Source organism: Coturnix japonica, chromosome 1 (assembly GCF_001577835.2).
Source record: "Coturnix japonica isolate 7356 chromosome 1, Coturnix japonica 2.1, whole genome shotgun sequence".
NCBI lineage: Eukaryota > Metazoa > Chordata > Aves > Galliformes > Phasianidae > Coturnix > Coturnix japonica.
The window spans coordinates 141595946-141611547 of NC_029516.1; the positions used below are offsets into that span (position 1 = coordinate 141595946).

Sequence of the window (15602 nt, forward strand, 5' to 3'; positions counted from 1 at the left end):
GGTGGGAAGATGCTCAGCCCCCAGTTTTAACCATGTTTGGGTGACTGGAATGGTCTATCCCCCAAAACCACCAATCATCACTCTATTGCTATTGAATTTAGTTGAATCCCCATAAATTGTCAATGTTTCTGTGCCTGTATCAACCCTAGAAACTAAGAAAATCTTCTAAGTTCCATGTTGTCATTGGTAATTTGTCAGTAACTCTTAGCCTAAGTTTTTGGGGGTAATTTTGAAATTTTTGATTATCCTTCAGCTGCTTCCATAGCTGGAGGAGGACATGATTGGGCTGGTGATCAATTTTTGCAAATTGAACCCCAGCCCGGATTAAGTCATTAAACATTTGTTTTTGGGATACCTATATGAGTCCTAATTGAGATGGAGTTGGTCTCCTAGTTTTAGTTACTAGAAGGACCTCTGCCTCTTCCAATTCTTGAATATTGTTCCTGGTACAAAAGCACTCTGTCTACCCCAGATCAGCTACAAGTTGGGCAGCCTGTTGGATGATGGACCCTGAGGCTAGTAGGGGGTTTAATATGGAAACTAGAGTTCCATACAGGTAGAAAGGAGCCTGTTGCAGGACCAGTCTCTCATGCCTGCTGAGAATCTTACCATATCTGGGCTTTCAAATGCTTCCTTCATATCCAGTTCATGAATGTAGTTTGAAGGCCCTCCATGGAGGACCATAAATCTGTTTGTATGTAATCGGTATGTCTAATTTATTTGGCTAAACTATACGGCAAGCTGCCATTAACCAATCTATTATCAAGTGGTTTTCATTGGTACACTGGAAGCCTCTGCCTAAGGGCAGGGTGTCCAGTCAAAGTTGCCGCAATTTAGAGATAAATGTCTCATTGACCGTAAAACTCCCTGCCCCTGAATCCCATAACCGTAATAACCAAGCCGGAACACTTTCCCTTGGCCTTTGCCTAAATCGTTGCACTAGGTCCATGAGTTCAGTAGGCGTATATGGACGGGCTGTTACATGTAAAACAGATTCGGCAGGGGGCCATTGATCAGGAGGCACTCCTGCTGGTCGATCTTGAATTTTCTTTGTTTTTTGAGTTATTACTGGACAGATCTCAAAGAGATCCATTGCAAGCGGAGCTTCCAGATCCGATTTAGAAGTTTTATCTTCTGGATCAACCAGGTCCATTGATTCAGGAACCTGGTTATCATCTATTGAAATGTTACAGACCTGCCCTATTGGAAAATTCAGGCTTCATTTTTTTTTTTTTTGTTTTGTTTTGTTTTGTTTTTTTTCTTTTCCCTGTCAGTATACCAAGTTGTTGCTCTAGCTTTTCTATGTGATCTTGCAATAATTGATTTTCATTTTGTAAAGTATTGGCTCTCATTTCAACCAGATTTAAAGCCATGCCACAGTAAAAGCAGATAGCTGCCATTCTTTTGCAATCAGTATATCTTTGCTCAATCCATGAAAATAATCAGCCATGTGGAATGGGGAAATATTTCCCATAACACATAGGAGACCCCATTTTTCAAATATTTTTACCCCATATTTTTCAAATATGGTTGTCAGTTAATAATAATTTGATCCCCAAAATCCTGGGATCTGTCCAAGGACTGTTTTGTCTAGATGGGTAGTGTTCTCCCCCTGACCCATTTATAGATATTCCAAAGGAAATACATTACATGCATTTTCCTGTAGAATATGTGGCTTTCCTGGCTCACCAAATGTACAATCAACAAATGTACAATTAGCAGAGTGGCATGGTTAGGCTGGTATTTTACAGGTCATATAACTAGAAGGATTATCACAGTGGAAAGGGATAACAAAGATATGTAAATAAATAAATAAAAAGAATGGAAGCACTTACCCATGTCCTAGGCTCACAGAAAAGCTCCAAAGGCAGCAGTATCCAGAAACAGATCCTTCCTCAGTGGCAGTCAGCCCTTAAATGAGATATAGGAGAGGTGCAGCCAGGCTTCACCCCTTCCAGTCACACAGGTGAATTGTCTTCCCCTATGCTCCCACAGCTGACTCAGTGCTTGCCTCAGGTGATCAATCAGTGGTTCAGGCCATGATTCTACAGTTCCCATCCATATGCCAATGAAGAAGACAGACACATTATAGAAACACAGAATTATAGAATCACCAAGGTTGAAAAAGACCTATAAGATGATCCAGTCCAACCTATCACCAATATTTCCCACTAAACCACATCCTTCAGTACAATATCTAAATGTTTCTTGAACACCTCCAGGGACAGTGACTCCACCACCTTCTTGGGCAGCTCATTCCAGCATCTGTCCACTCTCTTCGAGAATTATTTCCTAGCATCCAACCTGAATCTCCTTTGGCACTTGAGGCTATTCCCTCTAGTTTTATTGCATGTTACATGGGAGAAAAAACCTCACCAGAACCACCCTTCAGGAAGCTGTAGAGAGCAATTAGGTCACCCTTGAGCATTCTCTTCTCCAGACTCAGATCCCCATAAGACTTGTGCCCCAGACCCCCCACCAGCTTCAGTGCCCTTCTCTTAACAGCTCCAGGGCCTCACTGTCTTTCTTGTAATGGACCCAAATTGAACACAGCACTCAAGATGCACACTCACCAGTGCTGAGTACACAGGGATGATCACCTCCTTGCTCCAGCTGGCTGCACTTTTTCTGTTACATGACAGGATACCACTGGCCTTCTTGGCCACCTCGGCACACTGCTGTCTCATGTTCATCTGAGCATCAGCCAACACCCCCAGGTCCGTTTTTTCTACATAGTCTTCCAGCCACTCTGACCCAAGTCTGTAGCATTGCCTGAGGTTGTTGTGACCAAAGTGCAAGACCTGGCACTTAATCTTGTTGATCTTCATCCCATTGGCTTCAGCCCATCTATCCAGCCTGTCCAGATCACTCTGTAGGGCCTTACTCCCCTCAGGTAGCTCATAGAAGCATAGAATCATAGAATTACCCAGGTTGGAAAAGACCTCGAAGATCAGCAAGTCCAACCACAGCCTAACCATAGATCAACACTTCCTGCAAAATTACTGAGGGTGCATTCAGTTCCTTCATTCAGGTCACTGGTAAAAATATTGAATAGGACAGGTCCCACTACCAACCCTGGGGAGCACCAATCATGACGTCTCATCAGCTGGATTTATCTCCATTAAGCACCACTCTCAGAGCCCAGCCATCCAGGCAGTTCTTTACCCAGCAAAGAGTGTACCAGTCCAAGCCATTGGCTGCCAGCTTCTCTGGGAGAATATTATAGGAGTATTCATGATGTCTAGGCCTGATCTCCCACTTGTCCCACACATGCCAATTTATTTCCTTCAAGATGATCCACTTCATCGTCTAGATTGTTAATCCTTAATTTTTCCTGTAATGCAGGAAATCCATAAATTCAAAACTTGCACAATAAACATTCGTTTCTGTGTTTGTAGGTTTTTATTATTATTTTGTTAAAAGAACAGGATGTATTACAAAATGTTGTCACATGGGAATGTTGTGCAGCTGCATGTCCAGGATGATTACAGAAAGATGCCTTCTCATCCTTTCAGTGTTATGTTGGGAACCTACAGTTCCTGGAGGCTGAAGCATACAAGAGAATATTTTATTTTCTTCATTGTTATCAGTAAGAGATAGATTGCAGTCTTTAGGGATGGTAGAATAACCTCAGTTAAATATTTATTTTCTCCTTTCATGTCTTTCAAAAAAAACCAAACAAACAGAAAAACAATTAAATTTAAAAAAAAAAAAAACAAAAAACAAAAAAACCACAAAAGGCTATGTTCTGTACTAAAATGATAAACATATGACAGCAGTTTTGTGATCTAGGTATTTCTGATTAATTATCTTGTCATATCTTGTCATTCATAGATCCTGGCTGACCTAGAAAACCATGCACTTTTTAAGGATGACCTGGAATGCCAGAAACTTATTCTGGAAGCCATGAAATATCACCTTTTACCAGAGAGACGAACTCTCATGCAAAGTCCTAGCACCAAACCTAGAAAATCTACAGTTGGGACACTTTATGCTGTTGGAGGAATGGATAACAACAAAGGTATTAAAAAATATTTATTGCCTTATAAAAGTTATATTTTGTGTTTATTTTATTAGAAAACAGTGAAATAACTTCATGTTTAGGGTAGCGAGGAGCATATTCAAGTCAGTGTAGAATTGGCACCAAAATCCAAGTCAGGGAAACTGACAATACTTTTGGTCTAATTAAGATTTACTTACATTTAAGAAAAATGTAATGTTGTTAGAGAACTGAAAATGAGTTTTGAGTTCATTCTTTCCTCAAAATTACTGTGATTTCCAAGAAATTAAACAAAGTATCTGTAGCAAAATTCATTTACCTTACTTTTAGTTTTAGTTTTACAGAAATTCTGTTTCATTTCTGTTTTATGTGGGAAAGAATTAAAAGAAAACAAAACAAAACAAAAAAAAAGAAAAGAAAAGAAAAGAAAAGAAAAGAAAAGAAAAAGAAAAAGAAAAAAAACAAGAAAACCACAACAAAGTAGAATTAAACAAGCCAAGAGGTGAAACTTCTCTGTGGGCAAGGACAATGGCAGAAGGTTAAATACAGGGAGGAGTGGCAGGTTGATTATATCACCTTGCTTCTCGCTTACCGTGCTTACCATGGTGGATGCAACCACTGGGTGGTTTGAAACATATGCAGTACCCCATGCTACTGCCCAAAACATCATATTATAACTTGAGAAACAAATCCTGTGGCAACATGGCACCCCAGAAAGAACTGAGTCTGATAATGGGACTCATTTCAAAAATTCACTTGTGGATACCTCGGCCAGAGAACATGGCATTGAGTGGATTTATCATATCCCCTATCATGCACCAGCCTCTGGTAAGACTGAATGCTACAAAGGGTTGTTAAAAACCATGTTGAAAGCAATGTGAGGCGGAACATTTAAGAACTGGGAGAAGCATTTGGCAGAAGTCACCTGGCTAGTTAACACAAGTGGATCTGTCAGTAGAGATGGTGCTACCCAATCCAGCTCCCTACATACTGTAGAGGGAGATAAGGTCCCTGTAGTACATGTAAAGAGCATGTTGGGGAAAGCAGTCTGGGTTCTTCCAGCTTCCAGAAAGGGCAAACCTCTCTGTGGAACTGTTTTTGCCCAGGGACCTGGGTGCACTTGGTGGGTGATGGAGAAAAATGGGGATGTTCAGTGTGTACCACAAGGGAATTTGATGCTGAGGGAGTGCAGTTAGTAATTCTATGTGTGTCTAATGCTTGTTAATTATGGTTTCCTCGTATCAGCGACTCCACCACCTCCCTGGGCAGGCCATTCCAGTGCCTGACCACTCTGAGAAAAAAAGTTCCTTCTTATGTCCAGCCTAAACCTCTTCGGATACAACTTGTGGCCATTTCCTTGGGTCCTGTTTGTTGCCTGGGAGAAGAGGCCAAGCCCCTCCTCATCACAACCTCCCTTCAGGAAGTTGTAGAGTGCAATGAGGTCTCCCCTGAGCACAATGAGCAAAACAGACCCAACCATCTGCTCTCTCCAGACCCAAACCATCTGCTCTTTCCAGACCTAAACCATCTGCTATCTCTGGACCCAAAACCATCCTCTCTTTCCAATCACAACACAATCAGACTCCACAATTGCAAATCACATTCATGCTACCACATCCATCATTTCAGGGTCACCACTTGATGTTCCCGTCTAATAACCCAACCGTCCCGCAACTTCGAGAATACAGGGGAGAGAGACACAGTCATGGATGCCATGGAGTCTTCTCTCACTTTACTGCTGCATCACACTGCTTATATACCAGCATGGCTTCCATGCATGCGCATCCCATACACCTGCTACACAACCCCATGCACACACAACCCTTCCCACTCCCAGAGTCCTCCCTTGCATAAATCATGTCATCATGGGGCATCCAGCAAAGTGCTTCTTCATATCCCCATTCCATGGTTCCACTTCAGCTGCTTTGGCTGCTGTTATCTTAGCAGTTCTTTACTCAGGCCCATCCCCCGGTTGACCTTATTCCCCAACACTGTCCAAGCCATGGACTGACAGCTGCTACAGGAGAATACTGTGGGAGACAGTGTCAAAGTTTTTGCTGAAGTCTAGGTAGACTACATCAACAGCCTTTCCCTTGTCCATCAGGTGGGTCACAGGATCATAGAAGGAGATCAGGTTGGTCAGGCAGGACCTGCCTTTTGTGAACCCATGCTGGCTAGGCCTGATCCCCCGAATTGTCCCACATTTGCCACGTGATCTTCCTCAAGACAATCTGCTCCATAACCTTCCTTGGCACCGAGGTCAGGCTAACAGGCCTGTAGTTCTCTGGGTCCTCCTTACTACCCTTCTTGTAGATGGGAGTCACAGTGACAAGTCTACAGTCTTTTGAGACCTCACCAGTCAACAAGGAGCACTGATAGATGATGGAAAGCAGCTCGGCTATCACCCTCAGCACACTCGGGTGAATGTCATCTGGCCCCATGGACTTGTAGCAGTCCAGTTTGAACAGTAGGTCTCTGACTGTCTCCTCCTGAATCATCAGGGGGGTTAGTCGGCTTCCCAGCCAAGACTACCAGGTCAGAGAGTGGAGTACCCTGGGGATAATTGGTCTGATCTTAAAAGACAGATGTAAAGAAGGCATTCAGAACCTCTGCATTTTCCTTATTCTCAGTGGTCACATTCCCAGCCTCATCCAGTAAAGAGTGGAGACTCTCCTTAGTCCTCTTCTTACTGTTGATGCATTTGTAAAAGAGTTTCTTGTTCCTTTTTACCCCAGCGGCCAGGTTGACTTCAAGATGGGCTTTTGCCTTTCTGATTGCCTCCTTCTTCCTCAGGAGGTAGATTCTCTTTTTCTCCTGGAGCCTCAAGTATAGTTCCCTATTTACACACGCCAGTCTTCTTCCCTACTGGCTCATTTTGCAGCTCAGGGGAGCAGCCTGCTCCTGTGCCTTTAAGACTTCCTTCTTGAAGAGTGATCAGCCATCTTGGACTCCTTTACTCTCTTAAGACTGAACCCAAGGGACTCCTCCTACTAGTCATCAGCTTCATCAGAAAATGATCTTCCATATACTCCAGAATCCTCCTAGACTGCTTCTTCTGCACTGTGAATTCACTACAGTGAATTAGTACAGTGCACCTCAGTCTTCAGGTCATGAGTTGATGCAGATGTTTTATTATTTTTCCTTATTAATTACTATTTTCTCCACAACTTTCTCCAAAGAAATGCTGAAATGGATTACTGTTACTCGCAATGGTGTGTTTTTAATGCCTTTTGGTGTTCATTACCAGATATGAAACAGTTACACGTAAGATGGAGATGAGCTAAGCACATTATCCATTTTAGAGCTTGTATATAAGGCAGTGCGTAACAACTGGTATTGTGAAAGTATTTCAAGGTTATGTGGCCCACAACATAAAAGTAGCCTACCATGCTAAAGCTAGTTTGTTTTGCAATCTCTTCTATAATTATTCTCCTTTCCATAGAGGAAGGGATAATTAAACTCCAGCAGACAGTGACTGGAATTATGCCTGACATGAAAAGTTAATGTAGCATAGTACTAACTGGATAGAATGAAATGGAGCAAGGTTAGATCATTTAATAATTTTAATTCCCAACTTCTGAAAACCTTGTTTAATGTCTTTCCACCCACTTTTGTTTACTTATTCCTTTGATTTAAAATACACATATAATCTGTTTCTTTGTTTCTTATATGGATTGTATTAATAGAATGAGAGGTAGGTGTAAGGATGCTGTGATTCTGGGTACTTGCTTATGATAATACTCTGTTCACCTTACCCATCCATTTAGTCATGTTAACTTCTGTAACTTGAATTAGAAGGATTTAGTCATCTATTAGTAGATAAAGATGTCCAGCTAAAAAAGGCATGTGTTAGGCTGAAATAAATGAGTAAATGCATGAAGTGACATTTGTCAATTTCTGAGAATGCAAAAACACTGGCAGTGCTCTTGCAATCCCAAACACAGAACAAAAGCTATGTGGTAGAACACAATCTGTACAGTCAGTCTTAGGAAATACATTATGAAATTACAGTAGGAGTAATATACTTAGACCGCTAGAGGAGATTTGTATTAACAATTGGATAGTATTATGTTAATGACAGAATATGGATGATCTCTACAGAAATATTTCAGCCCATCAATACTGAAGGAAAAAGTTTATTCTTCAGAAAACAAAGCAGGAAAAAAAAAAAAAAAAAAAAAGATCCCAGCAAACTGGTATATAATATTTTGGGGGATCAAAGCCCTAGATTAGTTTATGATTTGCTGATTCATAGTTTTTAAGTAAAGACAGAGTAAAAATGAAAAATTACTTGAGCAAAAACCTCTTCTAGGAAAATGACATCTCATTAATGATTATCAAATATGTTTGTTTTTTTTTCTTTAGTTTTGTGATTAAATATAAAATCTATCAGGAAAATTAATTTGGTATTATGTGAAGTGCCTCATCGGTCTATATCAAACAACCTTAGAGATTTTGTCATGATTATTTAGGGCCACTCAGAGAGGTTATTACTTCCACTATAGCAATAAGAAAAAGTGAAGCTTTTGAAATGTGAAATTTCGAGGTCTTCAGTCACTTCTGCTTTAATTCCTATGTTGCATATTTTTCCTTTTTCTGTATTAGTTCTCAGTCACTTGTAATAATCCCTTTTCTTTAAAAATGTTTTATCAAATGTGCTTTATTTCTTTTATATGCAATATTTCTTATTTATAACTCCATGAAATTGCTCTTTTTCTCTGGTGAACTACTAAAATGCTCTTTTCACTCTTGTTTTTGTTGTGTCTTTTTTTTTGTTGTTGTTGTCACTTTTTGAAAGAATTCCTTGCTTTCCCTGAACCTCATTCATTTTAATTGTAAATTTTTCATTCTCATATAGGCATGTTTTAAATACTGAAAGAGACACTGACCAACTTATTGACGTTCCTAGTCTTTTCAGAGTTTACTGGAAATACTAAAAATTAAGGCAGAAAAAATGAAAGCATCTAGGTTTTCCTCTTAATTATTCTTTGTGTCTCTAAGATGTGTGCTTAAATTTTACAGGTTTGGAATTTACTACAAACCATGTTGTTATCACATATAAAACAATATCCATGAAAAATTTTGTGTACATAGCAATATGAAGAAAGCATGTTAGGTTTGATATTAAGTAGGAAATATTTCTTCACTTAAAAGACAGTGAAGGGTTTGAACAGGCTCCCCAGGGAAGCCAACATCCTTGGAGACATTTAAAAGATGCCGTGATTTGGTCCTTAGGAACATAGCTTAGCAGTAGACAATGCTAGGTTAATGGTTGGACCTGATGATCTTAGAGGTCTTTTCCAACTAAATGATTCTATATATCTAAACACTCCAGGAGTTGATACAGAGACCCCAATGGCCCCTGCAGCTGCCAACACAAGCCAGGTCACCCATGTCCAACCTGGCTCCAGCAAGTAACACTCTGTTCCCTCTCCAAGGTCACATCAAGAGTTGGCACTGAGCCCTAACAAGATTTCTGAAGCCTTTTGTTTTTTTGTTTGTTTGTTTGTTATTAGTATTATGTCTGCATATTTTTCAAGTGTCCTTACACTGGTCTTTTAACACTTTCTTAAGTTGCCTATTCAAAAGTATGTTCTGGAATAATAAGAACCTTATATTTCATAACTGTAGCTTATGTAAGGGAGCATAGGAACACTAAATTTAAGATTAGTATTCCCTGTTGTAAACTGGCAGATGTTAGCAACTTAGTGCAGAAAACGAATCTGAAATATTAATTACCCTGCTGAAGCAGTGTTTCAGATATTGCCTTATTTTGCTTTTGAAAGGCATTCCTTATTATTGTGATAAATACATGGAGATATGTAGACCATGGAAGAATACACTAAGATATATTAGTATCTTCATCCTGTATACTCCCACATGGTAACTTCTGTTGTTGAGCAAGGTAGTCTAGTATACTTGCATCTCAGAGTCCATAGAAAATTGGCTGATGTAGTCACTGAGCCACTCTCAATAATCTTTGAAAAGTCATGACAATCATATAAAGTCTCTGGTGATAATATAGCATCCATTTTTAAGAAGAGTAGAAAGGATGACTCTAGAAGTTATCAACTTGTCAGCCTCACCTCTGTGCTGGGGAAGATCATGGAGCAGATTCTCCTGAAAGCTGTGCTAAGGTACATGGAAGACAGGGAGGTGACACAGGACAACTAGCATGGTTTAATCAGGGGCAAGTTCTGCTTGACCAACCTATTGGCCTTCTATGATAGCATGATTGCATCATAGAGCCACTGATGTCATCTGTGTAGATTTCAGTAAGGCCTTTGCAGTGTCCTTTCCAAACTGGAAATAGGTGAATTTGATGGATGGAGTTTTCAGTGGATGAGGTGCTGGTTGCAAGCTTGTACCCACAGGGTGGTGGTCAATGGCTCAATGTTCAAATGGAGATCAATGATGAGTGATGTCCTTTGGGGGTCAATACTGGGACTGGTGGCCTTTAATGTCTTCCTCAACAATATTAACAGTTATCATATTATCATATTAAATATCTGAATGTTCCCAAAGGTTTTCTGATATTTGTTTACGTCACTTTCTGGGAAATCCTTATATTTTAATGTACATACACACATTTAAAAAATAAAAATTAAAATTAAAAAAAATAAAAATAAAAATAAAATATAAAAGGACTATTATATCTATTTATTTAAGTGCTTAAAGGCATTTCTTACAGTCAAAATAATGAGATCAGCAGTGACTGTTGTTCTGTTTTTGTATAATTCTTTCTTTACTGAGGTTTTCTCCTTGATACCTGCATCGGTAACCTACTTAGGTCACATTCATTCCACTTGAGTAACTATCCTTTAAGCTTGTGATGTAATGTTGCAGATCACTACATCAAGGTCACCTAATCATAGCAGCATCTTTAAATCTTGAGCAAAACAGACAACTGTGCATCAGCAACAGTTTTAATAATTGCAAAATCAGCAGAAAGTCTGGGGTGGGGAGGGAGGAAAATCCTTGAAATGATAAATGTAGTACTCCTACCTTTCTTCATGGTTTTAAATACTGGCATTATTTTAAACATGGGGATTTTTTTTATTTTATTTTTTTTAAATCTTTCTTAACAAAATATCTGTCTTGAACACAAGGATGGTATTTTATTGTTTGGCTGTTTTTCAAGGTTTGGTTTGTCTTGTTTTTGTTTGTTTTTTGTTTGTTTGTTTCTGTTTCTGTTTTGTTTTGTTTTAATTGATTGGTTAGGCATCCATTTCAGTGACTGAGGCAATTTGCAATTTCTATATGCCAACATTCCCACGTTTATATGTAGTTGAAATGGAACATGCGGAGGTTTCACCAAAACTACATCCTAATTGTACAAGCTAACAAATGATAAAAAAAAAAAAAAATAAAAAAAAAAAAAATTGGAGTGTTCAATGATGTACTTAGCTTATTTTATCCACTAACCATCTCCTTCCACAACTGGGTGACCAGACTGGTAGATGAGGGAAAGGCTGTTGATGTAGTCTACCTAGACTTCAGCAAAGCCTTTGACACATTCTCTCACAGTATTCTCCTGGGGAAACTGGCTGCCTGTGGTCTGGACAGGTAGGTATGCAAATGACTAGAGGGCCGTCCCAACAGGTAGTGGTTAATGGAGTTAAGTCCAGCTGCTGACCTGTTACAGGGTGTGTCCCTCAGGGGTCATTACTGGGACCCATCTTGTTTTGTATGGGTCCTGACCAATCCATTGATGACCTAGGTGAGGGGATTGAGTGTACCCTCAGTAAGTTTGTAGATATCGCCAATATGGGAGGTAGTGCTGATCTGCCTGAGGGTAGGGAGGCCTTTCAGAGGGATCTAGGTAAGCTGGATCACTGGGCTGAGGTGAATGCTATGAACTAGAGTGGTATTTAAAGATGAGTGAGGGTCTAAAATTTCATCAGCTTCCTACTGATAGGTAGAGAGATGAAACGTCAATGAAAAATTGAAGTATATACAAAGGTTAACTTTAATGTGACTCATAATTTACTCTTAATTACTTACTGATTGCTTCATGTAAAGATAGACAATAGACAATCGTCATTGTCACATTGACCTGCATAATACCATATTACATACAATACCACTGACCCGCTAAGTCTTGTGGGTTTTCCTTATTCAGAATAAATATGGAAAAAGGTCCCTCACACACATCCAGAAAGGTATTAAATATAACACTTATATATATAAAAGTGGAGATACTGGAGATACTACATTGCTTTTAATCACATAAATAGACTTGCAATCTCTAGTTATGCCTCATAATTCTTTTAAATTAAAAACTAGTATTTTATAAACATGATAATTGTTTGATCCCAAAACTTAGAGTTTAGTTGTCTTTCTGTTTTAACTTTTTTTTTCTTTGTTTTTTGTTTTTTGTTTTTTTAATTTTTACCAGTTATTCTTTTATCCATGATAACCAAAACTTTGATAATACATTATATAATACATAATACATATTATTGTATGTGTAAGGTTGCCCTTATGATTACTGCACTTAATAGAACTTCTTGCAAGTGAGCTTTTTCACAGTGCTGTGCTGCATTGTGATAATCAGTCCATAGGACTGATGAATCATTCTTTTTCTATCTGTTCACCTTGTTTTGGTAGCACTAGTCACTCTTGTGTGTCAGGCACCACACATCAACACCCACTACCAGTTTCAGAAGAATAAATGTGCAAGCAGAATTAGGAATTGCCCTTATGACGTTCTCCTTTAGAAACTCTGAAGTTCTCTGTTACTATGTTATTGATTAAATTTCTCTCTGAAACAGATATACTCAAATACTCTGTTATACAATTATCTCCACCTTATGCAAAATGACAGATATTTTTAATATATGTTTCTAGATAAAATATATGCATTGAATACAGACATAAGTTTGTGAATATATACTGAATATTAGCTTGAATTCATTCTTGCTTTCAAGTTTTCAGCAACCTACATAGCAATGTTTGACAGTGATACTACCTTAAGAATGGAAATGAATTGAAACCTCTAGTCTTTAACATCACATTTCACCTTATATACACTGTCTTGCTTTCAGGCTCTACCCTGACAAAAATCTGGTGTTCTACTACAGTGGAGTGTGCACTACCGTTCACAAAGTAGATCTCATTTCTCTGAAACCTTTTCTGACAGTGTAATAGGACTACACAGCAGACACATCTTTAGAGCAGCTGGTGGATGCTATGGACACAGTAGCTTGTATTACAATCTTAGCGAGACAAACTCTTGTCTTCCAGTCTATAACATAGATCTTTTTTCCATTAGAAAGAAAAGTTCAGGAAGTATCCTGGCATTCATCTAATTCTTGTCCAATATGAATGTGACTAGCCAATCAGCATCAGGGAAAAAAAAAAAAATAATAAAAAATAAAAAATAAAAAAAAAAGATTTGCAGGACAAAGAGCTCAGGATTATGCAGAAAATGAATGCTGGAAATTCCTGTCAATTCCCCAAAGTCAAAATTAATCTAGTATGAGAACAAGAAGAGAACTAGCTTATTTTAAATCTTCCATGTTAATAAGGCAAAGTCCTAAGCATTAGGATTTTTGTAAGTTCTCTGAAGCATATGCCTCTGGAAAATCTCTGGTGACTGCCACAGTGTAATGCAAAAACCTCTCAGCTTTTCTCACTGAAGCAGACTATTGCATAATTTACTTTGGATTTGAATCTGGCAATTATCTCCTGGAGCCTTTTGTATGCTAAGGTGTCCTCTGCAGTGGGGCAGACCAGTGCCAGGAATCAAAATGTGAATATGCTTCTTGATGAACATACATCAGAGGATGTGCACTGTAAAGAAAGATTATTCACCACTGATCTCAGCATAAACCTCCAACTATTTGTCCAGAAATTGTGTCTCTTATTTTCTACTCTCTGACAGACTATTCAGAGTTAGGTTCAACTAAGATTCATATGCAGAAGGAAATATAAAACGGAGTTCACAGTTTTCTACCAATGCACAGTATCACAGAGCTCTGAAGTCTTGGAGTGACCTCTGGAGCTGATCAGGTACAATTCTCCTGCTAAAGCAGGGCCACGTAGAGGAGGTTGCCTGGTACCAGGATCTTTTGTCCAGGCATTTTTTGAAGATCTTCAAGGAGTCCACAACCTTTTGGGGGAGCATGTGCCAGTGCTTTGTAAACTGCACAGTAAATAAATAGTTTGTGATGTTCAGCTGGAACCTCCCATGTTCCATTTTGTTCCAAATATGTCTATTCCTAGCAATGGTCACCACTAAGAAAAATCTTGCTCTGTTCTTTTTGTATATTCCTGTCAGATTTTTACAGACATTGATGAGATTCTCCCCAAGCCTTCTCTTCTCCAGGCTGAACAGTCCCAGAAGTCTCACCTTTTCATCGCAGAATACATGCTGCATTACATTAATCATCTTTGTGGCCCTCTGTTGGACCTTCTAGCAGCTCCATGTCTCTCCTGTATTGGGGAGCCCAGAACTGGATGCAGCATTCTAGGTGCATCCATCAGTGCTATGTATGGGTGATCTATTCTGACTTGCTGGCAACCTAGCATAGGCAAGAAGACCATTGGCCTCTTTAGCATCAAGAAATCATGCTGAATCATGTTCAACTTGTTGTCCACTACAATCCCCAACACTGGAAATCTTTGATGAAAAGTCTATAAAGTAAGACTTTCATACTCAGCTAATGCATGTTGTCTTGACAATTCCACTGTCATTCACTTAGAAGACAAGATTTGTAAGTTCTCTCGAGCTTCTGCTTTTGTTTTGGTCAAGTAGTGCTCTGTAGTGCTTAGCATTTTTGTGATGTTAACATTTAGCTATGTAACAATGCTTTCCTTTTGAAGTATAAGGAAATCATAAAATATGTGATGAATGAAATATCAATATTCCAGCATAATATTGATTTTATATACCCAGAGGACGTAGCATTTAAGTAGCTAAGCACTTTTGAAATATATTAGAGCTAAAGGACTTAAGATTTTGTCTCTTCCTTTTTCCCAGGTGCAGAAAATCCATTTACTTTCATGATCAAATAGTAACATGTCCTTGAATTTATGACTTTGTCAGAAATAGTAGCTACTTTCTTCTTAGGTAAAAGTAGAAGAAGGTAGTTCTGTTGTTTTACTGAGCAGTTCCATTACTTCTCAGTTAGTATTAGGATGAAGAACAGCTTAAACTAGGTTCAAAATGTGAACAGTGTCATTCTTACTCTTCTATCAAGGGTAAAGTAAATGAATGGCTTTAGGGCTATAAGAGAAGATTAAATTCATGTAGTCATATCCCCTATGTTGTAGTTTAGAATATTCAAAATTTGCTTCCTGTCGATAATCTCCAGTTAAAGATATCCTAAAATCTCCACTGACTGTATCTTTCAGTGGTTTCACCACCTTCCTGTCGGAGGATTTTTTCAAGCTAAATATTACATCTTCAGAGTCATAGCAACCAAACCAATTTAGATTAGAACACCAGTAGGATAAGACATTTTTTCAGTGACAAATATCTAACCTGGCACAACTGTCTGTTATTGAACAAAGTGTAATCTCATGACTTCAACAGGGAATGGTTTGGTACTTACTAAAACTATTCATCTTATGTTCTTGTGCCCTATTAAGTTTAAGA

At 38.8% G+C, this 15602-nt stretch overlaps 1 protein-coding gene across 1 annotated transcript in view; it reads left to right on the forward strand.

Annotated features, from left to right (window-relative positions):
- KLHL1 (kelch like family member 1) overlaps positions 1-15602 on the forward strand; it is a 179854-nt gene that overhangs the window by 131063 nt on the left and 33189 nt on the right. The window contains exon 6 of the mRNA XM_015851663.2: positions 3835-4021. Coding sequence (XP_015707149.1) covers positions 3835-4021 — 187 coding nt within the window. The remainder of the gene's footprint in view (positions 1-3834; positions 4022-15602) is intronic.